The sequence below is a fragment of the Corythoichthys intestinalis genome, chromosome 18, assembly GCF_030265065.1.
Source record: "Corythoichthys intestinalis isolate RoL2023-P3 chromosome 18, ASM3026506v1, whole genome shotgun sequence".
Classification (NCBI taxonomy): domain Eukaryota; kingdom Metazoa; phylum Chordata; class Actinopteri; order Syngnathiformes; family Syngnathidae; genus Corythoichthys; species Corythoichthys intestinalis.
The window spans coordinates 17,443,776-17,464,215 of record NC_080412.1 but is presented as its reverse complement, the minus strand read 5'-3'; the positions used below and the strand labels follow the sequence as shown (position 1 = coordinate 17,464,215).

At 37.2% G+C, this 20,440-nt stretch overlaps 2 protein-coding genes across 3 annotated transcripts in view; one reads left to right on the top strand and one right to left on the bottom strand.

Moving 5' to 3' along the window:
* Positions 1–6,631, top strand: part of fgf11b (fibroblast growth factor 11b) — a 72,697-nt gene extending 66,066 nt beyond the window's left edge. Inside the window, exons 4-5 of the mRNA XM_057821150.1 lie at positions 1,551–1,749; positions 5,244–6,631. Coding sequence (XP_057677133.1) covers positions 1,551–1,749; positions 5,244–5,380 — 336 coding nt within the window. The 3' untranslated portion in view covers positions 5,381–6,631. The remainder of the gene's footprint in view (positions 1–1,550; positions 1,750–5,243) is intronic.
* The window catches only part of nlgn2b (neuroligin 2b), a 314,058-nt gene extending 295,795 nt beyond the window's left edge, over positions 1–18,263 (bottom strand). The window contains exons 1-2 of one of the 2 annotated variants that reach the window (XM_057821147.1): positions 18,166–18,263; positions 17,941–18,082 (exon numbers count right to left, since the gene is read on the bottom strand). The gene's annotated coding sequence lies outside the window, so the exon portion shown is untranslated. Of the gene's footprint in view, positions 1–17,940; positions 18,099–18,165 lie in introns of those variants that run through there. The other variant, XM_057821148.1, reaches the window with a different exon arrangement.
* Between the last annotated feature and the right edge of the window lie 2,177 nt (positions 18,264–20,440).

Sequence of the window (20,440 nt, the reverse complement as noted above, 5' to 3'; positions counted from 1 at the left end):
AGGCACATCACCTATCGATCCTATCCTCTTTGTGTTAGCCAAAGCAAAGGATATCAAACCTGTCAGAGGATCTTAAAATAGATCTATGCTGTGGTGTTCATAGTAGTGGCGGGTAAGTTTGTTGCATTAGGAGCAAGGGCTCGTTTTGTTCTAGTCAGAGAGAAGGTGTTAAATGGGCATAAACTCTTAGAGCAGCGGACTGGACAGAGAAAGGTCACAAAGTCCTGAATTGCTTTGTCAGCTAAAGGATGATGCCTCCCAGAGAAGGAGTAAGGTGATGATAAGTGTGAAACTGGAGGTCTTGTATGTCTTGTCTTGTTGGCTCTTCATTAAAGTCTGTTTCTACCCAGTGGTGGTCCTCTACTTCTTGTCCTTCTCAAAGTCTCAGAGAAAGCCACCACTCAGCCATTTCTGAAATGCTGATCGCGATTCATCAATTCACCAGATTGGTTTTGCTGTCTGACAGGAGAAGGACTCTGACAAGACTGATAGAGACAAAGGAAGATGTATATCTGTCAGGATTCCTTAATCTCACCGGGCGACACTATACAGGGTTCTGTTGTCCTTATGTAAAGTGCACACCAGTACACATGCAAGAAATACCAAGGAAACGATACTGCCGCAATGTAAGGACAACATAATTAGCCACGGTCAGAATGTTCTATTTTGATAATGTAATCATTCACCCGGTACTTAAGACCTTACAACACCGCTGTTAACCCTTTAGAGGGCAAGTGACTGTTGTGTCATTTAAATAAAAATAAAAATTGTTAACATCATAAAGATCTGGCGTCCACATAAGTGGACATAACATTCTAGGTCACGTAGGCTTCATTATTAACATTTGATATAGCACAAGTTTGATTACAAAAACATTTTGTATTAATAATCATTTATTTCAACTTTCTACAATACTTATTATTAATAAATATAATAACAAATTAATAAAATGTTCATAAAAACAAAAACAACACATATAAAATCAATTAACACTAGGTAATGAATCTCAATTAAGATACTAGAGCTATTTTTTTTATTATTATTATTTTTAATTTCATAGTATTTAAATCACTGCCTGCCGTTTAATAATCATGTTTTAGTGAACAGTCTTATATTCGCCCCTTCCAGTCAAAATGTATTGGATGTCGGCAACCGGTGAGTGCCCTATCAAGGGTTAATGATACAAAACCCTAAAGTGTTGACACAAATAACTTTTTAAATTAATAAACGGGTGAAATTCCTGATTTGGATGAAACATTGTGTCCAGTCTTGGAGTACATTGGTGCTTTTCATCTTTTCCCTCCTGAATGTGTAACAAATACTAGAGATGTTAATGTTGTTTTCTCATTTATTTTATGGTGTGAATGTTCATGGTTTTATACCCCAAGGATAAGGATGTCCATGCTTTCAAAAATGCATTCTTTTTACATGTTCAAAGACTCACGTGATATTTCTATGCTCTCATGACAATTGCACATTCAATTTTGCCTCCCTTGCAAAAGTTGCTAATTTGTACCTCTGCCCCGCTCTCTTTTCATGTTTATTTCTAGGATCACTTCACTCCGGAGTGTAAGTTCAAGGAGAGTGTGTTTGAGAACTACTACGTCACATACTCCTCCATGCTCTATCGGCAGACCCAATCTGGTCGCTCTTGGTATATCGGCATCAACCGTGATGGTCATGTCATGAAGGGTAACCGGGTAAAGAAGAACAAAGGAGCTGCGCACTTCCTGCCTAAAGTTATTGAGGGTCAGTTTTCAACTATAGATGCTAAGGCAGTTAATTAAAGCTGGGATTTGATTTAAGTTATGATCAACTGCAGTTATAATCATTGATCAGATGATGAATTGAATGAGGGCAATGTAGCATTAATAGTTTGACATTGACACTGCATACCTAAGACTTATTTTAATTTGTAAATTTAGCTGTTTCAAAGCCATTCACAATGATAGACGTCCAATCGTGATGCCCATCCTTACTTATATTTAAATAAGGGGTGTGACTTGATTTTAATAATCTAATTAATTATAGTTTTTGCAATTAATTAATCTTGATAAGACGCATAGCAATGTTTCGCCCAAAAAGCACTTTTTTTTTTTTTTTTTTAAATGGAAGAGTTTTAGTGGATGACTCAAACAGTATACTGGAAAAAGCAATTAATTGCATTTCTATTCAAAACACTAAAAAAACAATTATCTGGGGTAAAAAAAAATTTTTGATCTGAAGTTAACTGCCATTTAGGTCTTTTTTAGGAACAGGCCAACATTTATATCGTCAAAAGAAGTAAAAGAAATATCAAATTGCACCTCTTCTTTTGGTAGAAGAAGTAGAAAAAATATTTGAGAGGCCTAAAATAAATCTCAGTATATATAATGTGAATGAATTATGCAAAGACTGGCCCACACACTCACATATACATACATATATATATATATATATATATATATATATACATATTAGGGCTGCAGCTATCGAATATTTTAGTAGTCGATTAATCGATGGACTATTTAGTTCGAATAATCGAGTAATCGGATAAGGAACATGAAAAATTAAAATACCTGAGCTAAACCTCAAACGGTATATATATTTTTTAAATGAGAATCCATGTACAACAAAAGAACAGGTGGCCAACTTACATAGAAAAAGGTCCGCTAGCTTAAATGCTATAAAATGCTAATGTTTTTTTTTTTTTTAACAATGCTCTTAACAAATGGTTCAGAAACATATTCCCACAGAAAACGGCTAAATATACCAATAAACTAAATTATGAATGCATTAAAAAACATTAGTTCAAACAAAAACTTAGCTTATGTTGGTCTTAACAGGGAGCAGCTGTATTCAACCATGTTAAATGAGTTATGTCAGATTCACTGTTTCCATTAAAGGGCAGTGTATCCACTCAAATCAATCAAACTAAATGCAAACACTTTCAAAACAGACCATCACAACACATCTACTTAAACGAATACTCGAAGCAGCAAAATAGATTAATGTAATCTAAGTACAACAAAAGAACAATTGTCTAACTTGCATAACAAAGTCCGCTAGCTTAAATGCTATAAAATGCTAACTTTTTTTTAGAGTGCTCTAAAAAAAATCTTTCAAGCACATATTGCCACAAAAAACAGCTAAATATACTTAGAAACCAAATTACGAAGGCATTAAAAAACTCAAACAAAAACTTACCTTATGTCGGTCTTAACAGGGAGCAGTTGGATTCAGCCATGTGAAAAGAGGCAGACCAGAAGGCAGTGTAGCCACCGTAATCAAGAAAACTAAATGCAAACACTTTCAAAATAAACCATTACAACGCCACTTTAATTAAACGAATACTCGAAGCAACAAAATTTAATTTGAATATTTTTTTTTCTAATCGAATACTCAAGTTAATCGATTAATCGTTGCAGCACTAATACATATACACACACACACACACACACACAAAGTGGTACCTCGACATACGATCGCTTCGACACATGATCTTTTCGACATCCGACGTAAAATTTGACTCGCCATTTGTTTTCTACATCCGACGACATATAAATACGACGATTTTTGACAGCGCTGCAGTTTCTTTGTTTTGCCGGAAGACAGACGCACAGCTGATTTTCTTATGAGAGAAATCAACACTGGATACAAAAAGGTTAGTGCAAGTGGAGAAAAAAAAAAAGTGACGCTTGCCGTTGATATGAAGATGTGAGTGATAGCAAAATATGAGCTAGGTGTGTGCATCCATGAACTGGGTCGGCAACAGGGCCGTAGAATTTCGATCTCGGCCGGCGGTCCTCCTCCGTTCCCCAGTCTTTATAAGTTAAGGTGACAATTCTTATTGTGGTAACATCGCCAAAGAAATCGCCAGTTTCGTCAGGTTTCTAATCATTTATTCCATCAACTCGCCAAGTGTCCACTGCTGTTGATGCCAGGATCGAAAAAGAAAGTAAAAAAACGCTCCCTTGCTCACTTTCACGTCAGCCCTGCAATGTGTTCAGGTACAGCGCAAAAAAAGTCTGCCACGTTAGAATCCGATTCGTTACATTATTACAGGTATTATTATTATTATTGCTATTATTATATTATTGTTATTCTGATTTTATTCATAATGTATTTGTTTTGCTCTTTGTAATTGCTCTTTGCAATAGTAACAGCAGTATTTATTAAGGATTTAGTGTAGGTTTTTTGGCTGTGGAACAAATTAATGGAAACATACCGTATTGGCCCGAATAAGACAGTGTTTTTTGCATTGAAATAAGACTGAAAAAGTGGGGGTCGTCTCATATTCGGGGTCTAGACATTATACTCATTCATGACGCTTGATGGCGCCAGATATTGTTGAAGCGATGTTCTGTCATGACAGATCTCAGCTACTCTCAAGTTTAACCAGTTTGCATTATTTTATTGCAATGTTTTTCCTTATTCAGATTTGTTTCAAGACTACAGTTAGACTTCACTTTGATGGTTAATGCAGTTATTGAAATTTTGTTGTTTTATCACAATAGATTGGTTTATTTACATTTCAAAAACCAGAACCCATTCATTTACGAATGTGATTGCACTTTAGTTTACATATTTAAATGTTCAGATATTAAGATTTGAATGAGGCAAAATACCATGCTTTTTCTCTCAAATATATTGTTTGAAAGTGTTTCACATAGATGGCAGATTACCCGGCAAGCACGTCCTCTCTTCTCCAGTTAGTTGTATTTGTTTCGGATGTACCGAATTATTTCTGTATAAAAATTTAATTTGGTGTTCAAAAAGTCTTTTTTCAAACTTGAGTCTTGAAAAAGAGGGGTTCATCTTATAATCAGGGCCGTCTTATATTCGGGCCAATACGGTAATGTATTCGTATGGGAAAATCCTGCTCGAAATACGACCATTTCGACTTACAGACAAGGTCCTGGGACGAAGTAACTTCGTATGTACCGGTACCACTGTATATAAACGGTATAAAATTGGCTTATTTAATCACATTTCTATATTTCGGTAGCCCTGATCTTAGCTAATGCGTGTGTCAGTTTAGTCAGCGTACGAGACAATTGTGCATTAGTAAAAGTTCCGTGTTGGAAATGCAATTTAATCATGCGTTACGCAAATTTTTTCAACTCGCTAAAATCTTTTGTGATTTTATGGGAATTAATGTTTTAAAGTCCCACCCCTAATTTAAAAGAATGAGTAGAATAACAATATCATACATTAGTGTAGTTATTTGTCAGTAATTACAATATTATTTCTTTTTTGCGCAGTTGCAATGTATAAGGAGCCATCGTTACATGAGCTTACAAGTGAGCCTGTGAGTCCCCCGCGGAAGACTACCAAAACATCAGATTCACCATCCTTAAAAAATGGACGGAAAGAAGCACCCAAGGCTGATGCCTCATAGCACAGGAGACTGAGGGTGGGTCAGAGGCTAACAGTGACACTTGGAACACAGTCACCCATCATGCGCGGAGGTTGGCTGGGTGAATGGCCCTCACGGTGCATGATGCTGAGGGATGAAGGGTGAGCAGTCCATCAGCAGACAGCAGTATGCGAGAGGAGTCACCCCCCGACAGTCTAGTACTTATCACCACAGAATACAGAGCTGGACCCTGGCTGCAATAACTTTCATCTCCCAGTCCAATGTTTGTCTCCTACTCAGCGCATACTGAATTTCCTGATCCACCGTCATTGTCACGCTGACAGCTTTGTTTTTTTTCCCATTGTTGTGCAATATTTTTGCAATTGCAATATTCTCCATTCATCAAGTTTACAGCACAGTCTCGACGAAATAATTTTCACCAATGAGTCCTCTCAAAAGTTGGTGACTGTGTCGCCCTGCCGACTTTCCCCAGGCCATCTGCCGAAAAGCTCGGCTAATTATCAAGGTCAACTAAAGCTCAACGAGAGATGAAACAGCTCACGGAGTCAAGATGTCAACTCAAATCCGGGGTCAAATCGGGTCAGTGCAAGATGAGGATCTGTGAGAAAGTGATGACAGGGTACATGCAAGTCGATGCCTTCAGCTACCCATTAGTCGCCAATATTTCGTATTCATTATTTTAAAAAACTCTAGATTGATTCAATGTGCCACACTATGCAAGTCCACAACTTCCCATTCTAAATAATAAATAGAATTTTCTACTAATTGTCTAAATATTACTAATGAGATCTTGAACTGGAGTCATATCGATGTTTTAAAATTATGGGTTTATCAATAGGGGCTAAGTACCAGTATATATATATCTCCATCTTGGGTTGGGCGATATGGCCTAAAAATAAAATCTCCAATAGTTTCACCCAAAATGTGATCCAGGTTTTTTTCCTCCCACACACTTTTTTTAAGGAGACAATAATAACAAAGATAATAAAAAGCAATTCTAATAAACTTTAGAACAGGGGTCCCCAAACTACGGCCCGCGGCCCGCCTTCACATTTGGTCCGGCCCCCTGAACAATACCAGAGATCATTTTTATGTATTTATTTTTTCTCAATAATGTTATTTATTTCCTGGCCTTTTTCTGTGAAGAACTCAGAGAGGGTTATTTGATTATTATCTATTTAATTAATAGTGTTATTAGTATTTATTATCATTATACTATATTATATTATTATTTTCATTTTATTTAATTTTGTTACGTGAAGAATCCATAAAGGGTCACACTTTTTCTGTTACAAACTGACCCCGGTCCCTCATCAGAGAAGGGAAAAGTTATGTGGCCCTCACAGGAAAAAGTTTGGGGACCCCTGCTTTAGAATGTTATTGAGTAGTGTATTTTGTTTTTTATTTATTTTAATTTTGTTTCTATTAACATTTTACCTTTCAATTATAATAGAGATATGTGGAAATCACTTTTGCATCATGATACCTGTTTAATAAAATTAATGTAAGTAAGGTGCTAAACTTTTGGCTTAATTTTTTTTTTCTTCCACCTTATTTGTGCTGTCAGCCCCCTAAAGAAACTCTTTCTCAAGGAAAAGTCAATCTAATAACCTGTTGCTAGATTTCCTTATTGGCAAAAAAAAACAACAACAACAAAACAAAAAAAAACCTTCAAATTAATTCATAAAATTGATTTATCCACAAGGCCTCTCCCTCTGCCAAGAGACGGGGGCACACGTTCCAAAACAAAGAAGTGAGTTAAACACTACCGGAGAATATGTGACATTCTCTCTCCAGCCTATCTACCTATCAGGTGATCACTTATCATTAGAGAGCTAGCTCAAAAGCTACACATGAACAACTGGGTCATATTTTCAATCCAGTGTGGATCAGAACCTAGTCATCTGAAAAAGAGCGGAGGTGTATACTTCACTCAGCATCTGCTGTCAGCATAAAGCTGGGTTTGAAGGCAAACATCAAAGCCGGAGGAGCCTCTGAGCAGGAGCACTTGTTATTCTGACGATGTCTGGCAGCTTATCCACCCGCTCACTTTATCAAATCACCTTGGAAGAATCACCCTCAAAAAAATGTAGCCTTTGGAGTGGATGTCTTGGTGTGACTGTGCCGTAACCCTCGCGTGTATGTCTTTGACTCTGTGTATACACTTTATGCGTGTGGATGCGTGTCTGTGCAGGGGAAAGCAATACTGCAGATAACCTTAACCGTGTCATTCAGAGAGAACACAATGCGGTCTTTGGAGGAATAGTAACAATTTGTGACCTGTTCACGAGTGAATCACACAAAAGGTGATTCATTAGTATCTTTTATTTTCAGATTTTATATTTGACACTCCAAAAAATCTAGACAATTTTTAAAACAATATGCAATGGCCATGTGTCAATCTGTAATGTGCTCGGATACGACCAGCAAACAGACACAACCATGGAGAGAGATGACAATACAACCCCCCCATATATATATACATATATATATAATTATATATATATATATATATATATATACATACACACACACATAATATTTGCGCGGCCTCTGTGTTTGCATTTTTTTTAGGTTGATTTGCACTACTCAACTAGCTTTTGGTAAATAATGGCAATAAATTTTTGTCACTTTCTATGGTAACAGACAATGCTACTAGGGGTGCACGATATCCATGTTTTGAAACCGATACCAATATCGATAACTTCCTGCTCCTCAAGGCCGATACCGATATGATAACCGATAATATATATATAATTTTTATATGTATATTCACATGGATTTTTGAACACGTGTAGGACAAAAATACTAGTGGTGGATTCAGCATAGACTTGCCTTTGACCTAACTAGAATTTTCATGATGACATGAACATTATTATAATGAACAAAACAAAGACAAGAACAGTTTTGACTTCAAATAAAGTGCCAATATTTATTTTTCAAATAAATAAAATTTGAGTCAATCACAATCAATTAGTCAATATCATTGACGATGTGTTCCCCTGAACAATGAGCACTAAACTAAAACAAACATACACCCAACAAGTATTGTACTTTGTCAGCAGATAAAACATTCTGTGCAAGACGTGAGAAGACCTTTGTGGTCTTGGTCCATGAAACGACTCAAACGCACACATCCCAATCCACCGACACCGTGCCAAAAGTATTATATATTATCAGGCCTATTAATAATGTTATTGGATTTATTGTGACGACGTCGTAATTCCTATTATCGGACCGATAATTATCTAAATGTTACATAATATGTTTAAAATGTCGGGAGACTGGACTGTGAAAGGGGTTAGGAATGTTTTGTATAATAACCTACCTGATTTTGTTGCGATAAGGGCATATACAGTACTGTGATCGTATGAAAACAGAATGTGGGGGGGAACGAGAAGCCTCTAAAATGTAATGGATGGAAAGCCAATGTAGATTCTTGAGGAATCCTGCTAAGGAATGTCTTCAGCAAGTTATGCAAGATGCTTGGCAGGGATGTATAAGGCATGTAGAAATGATTTTGAAAGTACGACAACGAGCACGTGTGGCATTACAAGTTTTCATGAAGTCCAAAGTATTCTGTGAAATTTAAAGGGAACCTAAAATTTAAAGACTTGTAGGCTGTAATAAGCCACAATTGTTCTCTTTTATTAAAATATGTTATTAGAAACACATAAAATATTGCCATTGATTTAAAAATCTATTATATTCAGTTCATGTTTTGAACTACGGAGGGCGCCATGGTTTAAGCGCGCAATGGACGCTCGGGATGATGACATAGATTGTCACTCGACGAATACTACCGGGTTACTGGAATTCCTTCTATGCGGCAAGACGTCCAACGCATGCACTCATCGGTTAACAGCAGCGAGTACTTACTATATTTGTTTTATTGAGTCTTTTATTACCTTTTCATTGCCTCAAAATACTTTTTGCATGTGTTTCTCTCTCATACTTTTAAGCATTGTTTTCTTGTGGTAGCTTTAAAGCAGATTGTTGATCTGTTGACCACATTATTCACATAGCATATTTCAACCACCTTCATTTAACATTACTACTTTTAAGTATTTTCTTAAGGCATCTTTAGTATGTTTTGTCTGTATACATCTATACAAAACAAGCTGAAAGCACATGGTACTTTGGGTGTCAAATTCGCCTCTTGTAGACAATTCGCCGGTGTAGCACATTTTGGCAGAGCACCGTTTTTTTTTTTCTACTCTCGTTTTGTGTCATCCCATCTTTCCTGTTCATTTTGCTTTTGCTGCTCGTTTTGTGAAATATCGACAGTACTGTCATGGTTATTAATGTTTCTCTCGGGTTCAAATTGAAAGCGTTGAACAAATGACATGTTTATGTCACTGGAGTCATATTCTTGAAGCCCACCAGCGTAACCATGTGACGTCACCGCCCTGCAATGTCAACCACAATGGCGATCTACTAGTTTATTTTACAAATTGTATAAAAACGAAAACATCAAGAGGGGTTTCAATATCAAATTATTTTAAGTCATAAAAACGTTTATCTTTTAAGAACTACAAGTCTTTCTATCCGTGGATCCCTTTAAGGAGAAATTCTGTCCCCAAATGTATGATTATTTTCATATGTTAACGAAAATGGGAAAGGCCAATGATGCCTGCTCATCCCTATTTAACAATAAGTCTAAGTAATATATAGTATCAAATCAAGACCACTAGGAGCAGTCCACAATGTAATATTAATTATGAATCGATTTATTTAGCTATCACACAGACAAAAATGGCATATTTTATGATTTCAATATTCATAAACCTAAGACATTCAAAGTCCTATCCTCTTTATGAAGTACTTATTGCTCATAATGCAGAAGAATGCCTCTGCAAGTTGTCAAGACAGCAACATAACACGTAGACAGGAGGAAAAAGAATGTGAAACTAAATAACGACTGCTATTGAATGTGAACTAAGGTATGGTTTTGTTTCGATGAAAAAAGGAAAGAGTAAGTTGTACGTATGTGGAACAGTTTAAGTAATGTTCAAACAGTGGTTATGAGTATTGCCTCTGGAGGGGAAGAGGTTTGGAAAGTATATCTGTACACTGTTGATAAAGAGTTTGGTAAGACAAGAAAGTGGAAAAAGAGAACAAAGGGCATGGGAAACAATGATCGATAGACTCAATGAAACACAAACAAGAGACTTGTGATAGTTGCAAAAAAAAAAAAAACTTGAAGGTCTGGCAGAGACAGCAAAATCCATTTGTTCAAGAAGAACTCAGAGGCCAGGTGTGTGGAAAACAGTTTTTTCCTATTGTTGGTTATTTTGTCTATTTATTTTTCTGCAGACCAATTAAAAACATATTCCTGACTAACAGTTTCCCAAAAACAGTATTAGCAGACTATCTCTCTTTTGGAATATATAAGTTGAGGCTAGATGCTTCAAACAAACCACCCCCGCAACTTCGATCCCTTGTAGAGTAATTGACTATGCAAGCCCTGGATATCGCTTGAAACATTAAGCATTAACTTACCATCCCAAAGGATGACAACCCACGAACCATTCGCGAGGCTTACCAACAATAAAGAATATTAAAAAGTTAAAGTAGCGCTAAGGAATAAGTAAGTTGTGGAAAATACAAATCATAACTTCATTTTTCACTAACGTCTTCTGACTTTTCTGACAGAAGATTTTTTTCACCCCCATACAGTATGTGATCCACTACAATTTCAATTGCAAACCGCAGCTCTCTCTCCATCGTTCTCCAAAACATACAAGTATTCCTGTTTTGCTGGTGTTTATTGCGTTGTCGCTAGTACAAAACCAACAGAAATGCAGTATCTGCACGAATTGCTAATTTGAAAAAGGAAAAAAATAAAGCATATCATAGACTTCATAATATATTGACGAGACACAGAGCACAGGGCCGAATAATAGGGGGCCAGCATTGTTGGTGTGGCCGTCAAAGCTGACCGAGTGAAATCACAGACAAAGAGCTTTTTCTGTTGAAAATTCTTGTGAATAAATGCTTAAATCCCTGAATTCTTAATAGGTATGTACGTAAGACAGTCTCTATTCTTAGTTAAAAGCAAAAAAAAACGTGCAGTTAGCATTTATTTTACGTAAATATTGCAAACTATGATGCTAGTCAGTAAGCAAATGTAGCGGCCGCCTTATGAAAACAAAGAGCTTTTTCCGTTGAAAATTCTTATGACTAAATGCTTTAATCCCTGAATTCTTTATAGATATGGACGTAAAACAGTCTCAATTCTTGGTTGAAACCAAAAAAGCTGTGCAATTTGCATTTATTTTACGGAAATGTTGCAAACTATGACACCAATGCCGTAGCGGCTAATGTCTCTCATTGATTTTTTTCACAACGTTTCAAATTGCATGCATGTTACGAAAAATATAATAATTACAATGAATCCTCGAACAAATCACTTCTGAGACAATCTTTCCTGTTTGTATGCGGTACAGCTTTCGTATTTTTTCAACCTAAATCCGGCGTTAGATCGCTGCGTGTGTGTGTTTGAGAATAACTCCTCTTGATGCTTGGTGTGGGGAGACTTCCTACTTGAAGGCGTGGCGCAGTGTCCTACGGAGGTGACCCGTCAATATAATTATGAAGTTTATGAGCATATATTTTCAATACAGTACTCAAAATGCAGTTCTACGTTACACCCAACTGAAGTTTGTCAATGGAAACATACCGTACAGGTTATTTTCTTGTTCTTAATTGTGTTAGGCTGTCAGTATGTTGATTAGTAAACTATGTCTATAAATTAAATGCAAACTCACAATTTCAGGAACACTGAAGTTTAAAGTGAATTCATCCTGTAACTCAGAAAATTATCATTCTAAGAAGGTTGATTCATTTTTAATTGATTTACATTCCACTAAGATGTTTTCTCCATTTTGTCTTCCAAATTTATGCAAATATATGTAACAGTCCCTAATTCTATTCTCTCCAGTGGAAAAAGATACTAAAGTATGAGCAGGGATTATAACCAACGATAGAAAAAAAAAATACCCTTCATTTTCACAGGCTTCATATCTTGAAATAAACCATCTTTATCAGCACTTGCAGTTGAGCTTATTTTAACTTTGACTTGTGTGTTTTGACAACAAATGGAGAAATTCTAGATGTTTTTTAAAGCTATGTAGCAGTGTGCTTGGATATAAAATGTGACTTTATCAGAGTTCTATCATTACCGTGTAAACGTATGCTATTTCATTTATACATTTAGTGTACTGTACTATATGAGCAGTGTACTACGCCAAGTCCTTTTTTGATATTATGTTCATTACGCGCTTAATAAATGTTCCTTGTTATTGATTTGTTTAAAATGTATTTTTCGATGCAAAGTCTTCTAACAAGTCTTCCTTTTCAAGTCCAATCTTTGTTTGGTCAGTTTTTGTCTCCAGTTTGCAATGAAGCATCTTTACAAATGTGCATCCCTTTGTGTAACCTTCATCTCTGCTGAATCCTACCGTGTGACTAAGTTATGTTTGTGAAAGATGTACTCAAGGGAAAACAGAGAGAAGAAAAATGACCAGAGCTCACGTGTCTTGTCAAAACCAACGATGACCTTTGTGGGCTCAGAGTTCTGGTCACGCACGTCTTCCAAAAAGTTTGCCTAAACTACCCTAGCTTATTCTCTCACTCCCTACTCTTCTGGACTCTGGGTCTCTCCACCTCACGCCAATCTTACTGTCTTCCAAAAAAAAAAAACTCATTTTCTGAGGAACAAGCAAACTGATAAAAAGCCATAACAAAACATGGGCATTGGCATTGACTGGCCAAAGAGAGAAGGTTTGGCTCTGCTAGCACCCACGGACTTAGACACAGGATGGACTCCAAAAGAGCTAAATATAGTAAAAGAAATACTGTCTTTTTAAAATATATATATATACACATAAAATTTAAGAAAATGTTCCACATGAATGAAAACCAGCACTATGGGAACATTTTATCTGTTTAAATTCAAGAATGTGAAAACGAGGGGATCTAGCCATGATGGATTTTCTATGGCAATCTTTTGTCTGCAATAATAATTACAGTACTAAGTGTCTAGAATGACAAATGTTTCTTTTTTCTTGCAAGTTTCTCTACGGTTTGACTCATTGGGATGGCTCTCTCTTGGTATCTACGGTTAAACGCCCTCGATGTACCCTCTAACCTGATGTTTCATCAAACCTGTGTATATTTCTACAACTCCTCACTGAACTGAAAGGAGATGTGCTATTCTGGAATATTATTCAATAAAACAGCATATATTTGTATGGTTGTAAGCAGTGCTGTTTGTGTTTTGTCAATATTTTGTTTGTCAGTTTCATTAATATGCAAGCACAGATAATCAAACACAGAAGAAGACGATTGAAGAAAGTACTGTGTAAAGCTCCCAGGGATGCGTAGTAATGCATTACATTTAGTCCGTTACATTTACTTGAGTAACTTTTTGAGATAAATGCACTTCTATGAGTAGTTTTACTCAGTCATACTTTTTACTTATACTTGAGTTGATTTGTGAAATGAATGAATGAATGAATGAATGAATGAAACACAATACTTACTCCGCTTCATTGGGCTACACAAGTCGTTACATTTTTCCTTTTTATTCTACATGTTAGATTTAACTTTTTTTTTGCCAGATGCCAACAGTGGCTCTACCAGTTTCACCAATGAGACATCGCAACAATAATCACTTGACTCCATTATACCAGTCAGACTTGAGCTTGCTGATCACGCCGGCCTGTTCAGTCAAGTGGCGTAAAAAATTAAGTATTTGACATAGAGCGCTACGATCAACATGACTCGAAAATGCGGATTTTAACCTCTCTTCCAATTTTTATTTAGCACTGATCAATCAAGGAAAACCGGAGCTATGATCCATTCAATTTCAGAATATGATATATGTTTTCTCCACTAGAGGGCACGCATGATTGTTGGACGAATGATGCTTCATTTCTGTACTTTTTTTTTTCTACATTCTACATTTCTATTTTTTTCTCTCCCCGGAATTCAATGATTTTTTTTTTGTTTTGTATTTCTCTGGCTTAATGTGGTTATGTGATAAAAAGTATAAAATAAAAGTTCACATTAGAGCTGAAACGAGTACTCGAGCAACTCGAGTAACTCGAGTTTAAAAACTGATCCGAGTAATTTTATTCACCTCGAGTAATCGTTTATTTTGACAGCTCTAAGCATCACGTTTTGCTCGGACTACTTTTAATGCGGGGACAACGCGCTGTCACGTGCGGAGAGGAAGAAGGGGGGAAAAAAAAAAAAACTTACTGCAGCCGACAGCCGCCACAAACGACGCCGACGTTGCTAAATACTAGCCCGCACGATGCTACGTTGGTAAAAAGTAGCGTCTGATGCGTCTCATAGAGATCACATGTATGTTGAACTAGATCCAAAATGACAGACTCGGCCGCGTCTGGGCAGCGTTAGTAAACAGCCGCCATCTTAAAGCAGTAGAGCACTAAGCGCTAATAAAGAGCATTAAGCGCTAATAAAGAGCGCTAAGCGCTAATAAAAAGCGCTAAGCGCTAATAAATAAGATTAACGTTACTGTCGCTACTAGCTCACGTCACGTTAGCCCTGCGGAGTGCTAGGTTTCAATTAATTATGACCACTGTCGATGCGTGGCTAACGTGTCTTACATACAGGCTTCAACATAGCATTGTGGAGTGATGAGGGTGTAAAATAAAAACTTAATCATGCTAACTATCAATTTTAGCTCAGTCGTCATTGCTGGATAAAACACCAAGTAGCACTGGTCCTTAATGTGCTCCAATACAGCCTGTATCATACATTTATTTTGAACACTGCAAAAACTCAAAATCCTATCAGGACTTACAGTTTAGACTAACTTAAAACTTAACTAGAACTTAAATCTGGCTTGACACAAAAAGAAATTCAATTGAAACACGTGGGAAAAAAATCCTAACTTTTAAGTGATGTGTGTTATCAAGCGTAACAGCATTTTTAGGTAAGATATATATATATTTTTTTTAATAAAAGCTCAAAGTTTTTTGAGTGAAAGCAGTGAATTAGTCTTTTTTTAAAATTCTAGTTACATCTGAGATGCAATTGTTGGCTGTTTTCAACAATATACATAGAAAATAAAGACATCTATTGACTGAAAATGGTTCAAGATTAGATGAAATGTCTTGTTTTCTCATGTATATTTATAATTGCTCTTCACCTAAAAATATATTTGTTTTATCAGATTACTCGATTAATCGATAGAATTTTCAGTCGATTACTAAAATATTCGATAGCTGCAGCCCTAGTTCACATAGATAATAAGCTTGAGAACGATAAACCGATACGACCGGATATCTGGTTAGACAGGCGTATCGATACCAAATTAACTATTCGACAGTAAATAGCCAGTAAATCTTCTAAATCAGACCGCAAAAGGCTCGCAAGACAATTGCAAAGACGATGACCCAGATGTTAAAAAAATAATAATAATAAAAAAGACATCACTTTACTATATGTGCTTTGTGACCGTAGTCTCTACGGGCCTCCGTAAAGTTGCCCCCCCATCAAACGAAAATTTATACAAAAATGATGTTAATCGTTTGTGCTGCAACGGTTTTGTAGATACATTATTATGCTTTTATTGAGATATTAATTTCGAGTGGGGACGTCACTCGTAGCTTTTTCTTAGCTTAGCTCCCGCAGCTAATGGAGCGTACCAACTCTCTCAATAACAGAGGGGTGTCCTAACAACTAGCACGAACAGAGCACAAAAAAATTCGGGTCCATTTTGCGGTAAATTGGGGGGCTTGAGATATTAATGTCGAGTGATGACGTCCCTCTAAGCCCCTCATTTACTGCAAAATGGTTCCGAATTGGTGCCATTCGTTTGTGCTAGTTGTTAGGACACCCCTCTGTTATTGAGAGAGTTGGTACGCTTCATTAAAATAACAGAGGGAGAGAGTTGGTACGCTCCATTAACATAACATAACATAACAGAGGGGTGTCTAACAAGTAGCACAAACGAATGGCACAAATTCGGAACCATTTTGCAGTAAATGAGGCGCTTAGAGGGACATCATCACTCGAAACTAATATCTCAAGCCCCCCAATCTACCGCAAAATGGACCCGAATTTTTTTGTGCTCTGTTCGTGCTAGTTGTTAGGACACCCCTCTGTTATTGAGAGAGTTGGTACGCTCCATTAGCTGCGGGAGCTAAGCTAAGAAAAAGCTACGAGTGACGTCCCCACTCGAAATTAATATCGGCATTAAAGCATAATACTGTATCTACAAAACTGTTGCAGCACAAACAATTAACATCATTTTTATATAAATTTGCGTCTGATGGGGTGGGCAACTTTACGGAGGCCCGTAGAGATGGTCACAAAGCACATATAGCAAAGTGACGTCTTTTTTTTTTTATTTAACTATTTTTTTTAACTTCTGGGTCATCGTCTTTGAATTGTCTTGCGAGCCCTTTGCGGTCATGCTGCGAGCCATTTACTGTCGTGTTGTGGCAATTGGCGTTCGTGCTTTTGCCAATTTGTAATCGCGCTTTAGGAATTGGGGATTGTGTTGTGGCAATTTGCATTCGTGCTGCGAGCCATATGCTGCCGTGTTGTGGCAATTAGGGTTCGTGCTTTTGCCAATTTGGGATTGCGCTTTAGGAATTGGGGATCGTGTTGTGGCAGTTTGCATTCGTGCTTTTTTTTTCTTTTGCAAAGCGTTTGCAATTGGGGTTCGTGCTTTTTCTATTTGCAAAGTGTTTGGACTTTGCATTTCGCCTGACACCTGTCGGCCACCGTAGGGCCGTCTTATATTAGGGCCAATACGGTATCTCAACTGCACTCACTCTGCCATCAGCCCCGCAGGTGTTCAGGTACACCACGCAAATACTGTACAACCGCTACATTAGATCCCGATTTGTTAAATGATTACAGTTATTATTATTAATAATATATTATTATTCCGATTTTTATTCATAATGTATTTGTTTCGCTCTTTGTAATTGCTATTTGCAATAGTAACAGCAGCATTTATTAAGAATTTAGTGTACATTTTTGGGCTGTAGAACGAATAAATAGAATTATAATGTATTCTTATGGGGAAATCCTACTCGACATACGACCATTTCGACTTATAAACAAGGTCCTAGAACGAATTAACTTCGTATGTAGAGGTACCACGTCTATTTTTTTTTTTTAATCTAACATCATGAGCAGTTACTCACAATGTTACTCATGACTTGAGTATTCTTTTCACCCAATACTTTTTGACTTGTACTTGAGTTCATTTTTATCATGACTACTTTGACTTGAGTAAAATCATTTTGAATTAACGCTACTCTTACTTGAGTCAAATTTTTGGCTACTCTACCCACCTCTGAAAATTCCTCACCGTCACAACCAATAATGTTTAACAACGTCAAAACGCTGGCCAAACACAATTGTTTGCTGAAGCACATGCTTCAATGTTTCAACTTCAACCTGAAAATATATATATATACTAAAATGAACAATTGTGCTGTAGCATGCTAGTTTGCAATTCTAAGGACTACCAAACTGTAATAGCTTGATAACATTATTGGAAAGGAGTCAATCGAAACTGGGTTTGTTACCTGGATAGGTAGAACTTGATGGAGATGTCAGCCATCTTGTTTACTCAATGAGTGCAGTGTGAGTCTACTGCCACTTGGTGGCAGAAAAGGAATCTCCTTCTGTTTGTTGCAAACTTGTTGAGCAGAATGCCAAACAATACACCTGAAAGGAAAAACTGCAGTTTAGGTCGAGCCCCAGTCAAACCCACATGCATAGTCTAATTAACACAACAGGCATAGCACAACCTGAATGGCACTTTGGTCCTGTAGTTCAAATAGCCACAGTACATAAATAAGGTTACTCCAAAGGTGTGTTACGTCCGTCTCACAAAGCCTTGTGATTGGCTGGCCCACAGTGACCCCACCAGCACCACTTGCAACCATGCACAAGATAATTTGCATGACTAATTGGTGGATGGGCACATCATATTTAACATTCCAAAACACTTTACAGGCAACTAAAACAGTTACATAAATCTAATGCTACAAAAATGTGATAACAATGGTCCATCTGCCAAAAATAAGTGGGACCAGAAAGAGAACGTCTGAAGAAATTTAAAAACTTTGCACTGCATTATGCATATAATTACCAAAGGATTTGAATAATTCCAATTAAGAAGATACAAGCTGTAAGAAATTTCCTCCCAGAACTCAAACCAAAGCTGACAACACTACTTACAAAAATGATTAATCCTGTGAAATTTTGAATTAACCTAAAATGCATAAATCTTTCCAGGTGAACCTTTTTAACCTCCAGATGTACCATTAAGTTCCCTTGTATCATGCTGAAATTTTACTTAAACGCTTATTTTCAAATACAACACCATTTCAGATGGTTTGATTTTTTTTTTTTTTTTTTTTTAAGTTGCACATTTCATTTTCCATAACACGTACAGCATGAAATTAGAGTATCAGTAAACCACATTGAAAAGGGAAAACATGAAACAGAATCTCCACTGCCAAAATATTTATCCGTATGATCAATTGAGATGTCAACTGCCTTTGTGAAGTGCCAGGATTAACCCAGAATATATCAGATGGATGAATAGATGCAATTACAACTATAGTTCACAGCCCAGCAGTCAATTAGACATTACAATGTCAGAACGATTACCATGCTTAATGGGTAGCTTTTGTAGCACAGATTAGGATAATGAACTTACAAGTCATATTCATGATCAAATTGAGCAGCATCTGATCTAGTAGATTACTGTGCATGTGTGCTCCAGACTGACACTGACTTTAACAGCACTTTTCCTTTAGGATGTGAGCTATAATTCTGAGTTTATTTTAAAAGAATTATAATTCTTTTTATGACTGTGATTCCTCGAGCCAGATCTTCTAAAATAAAATAAATAGATTTGTGTGGCTATACACTGCAGTCTAAATTAAAGATGCACCGATACCGATACTAGTATCGGCAGGGGGCGCCGATTCGGCCCGAAATGGTGGTATCCGTATCGGCGCCGATACCATTTACCGGTCCATTATTATAACATTTGACCACAGACTTTTTCTCCTCCTGGCGCTCACTACACTCTGTCTCTGTGTTGTGTGATGACACGTGAACACCAAGCAGCTATCGCTATTGGCCTGCTCCAGACCAATGAGAGCGGGCCAATAGCCACTCCTGACCAATCAAAAGGGGGCTTCTTCATATGGACGAAAAACAAACCAGGAAATATGGCGGCGCCGCGGCGGTCGGGAAATATTTCCAAATAGAAGTCCCGTCGATTAAAATCAATGGCTGCATGCAAGATTTGCGGCCTGAAAGTTTGGAGATGTGGAGTTAAATCGGCCAGTTTCAATACCTCGAACTTGATAAAACATTTGAAGACGAAACGTGAACGAACACAACGAGTTTGAGCCTGCAAGAGCAGGACTGCTATCCAGAGGAAGAAGGCCGCTGGACCGGAACAACAATCTCTGGTCAGTTCACTTCGTCTACTTTACTTTTATTGTCTTTTACTGAAAGAAATGCCGCAGTAATTTGGGAAGTGTTTCCAAAGTATTGTTGCCACCTTTCAGACCAAAGAAATAAGGGACTCCCACCTCCCGAAAAAAAGGAGAGACGGGATGCTGTGGTCAATTATTATTACTTATAATTGTTAGCGTCCGCATGCGGAAACAAGGTTGAACCTCGAAGCAGACAACAAGCGGGGGATACATAAAAGGGTTTAACGATTGCAAACTAAAAAAATAACACGTGATCGCGGGACAGTAGAAATAACAAAAGGAGTCCGTGACAGCAGTTCGACGGACAAACTAAGACGATAGGCAGCGGTTACAAACGAGAGCAGCACACTAACAGAAAAACCCAATGCAGGGGCATAACAAGCAAATGTAGCGAGATTATTGTGCCAGATGTCAAATAGCGATCAGCAAGGCAAATATCTCGGCAGCCTTCTCTGAGATCACCCGTGCTTAAATGCTGTGTTGATGAGCCTGCATTGGATTCAAGTGCCACGCCCCCACGCCCAGCAACAAAACACAATCTAACCAGCAGCAGAATGTGACAATA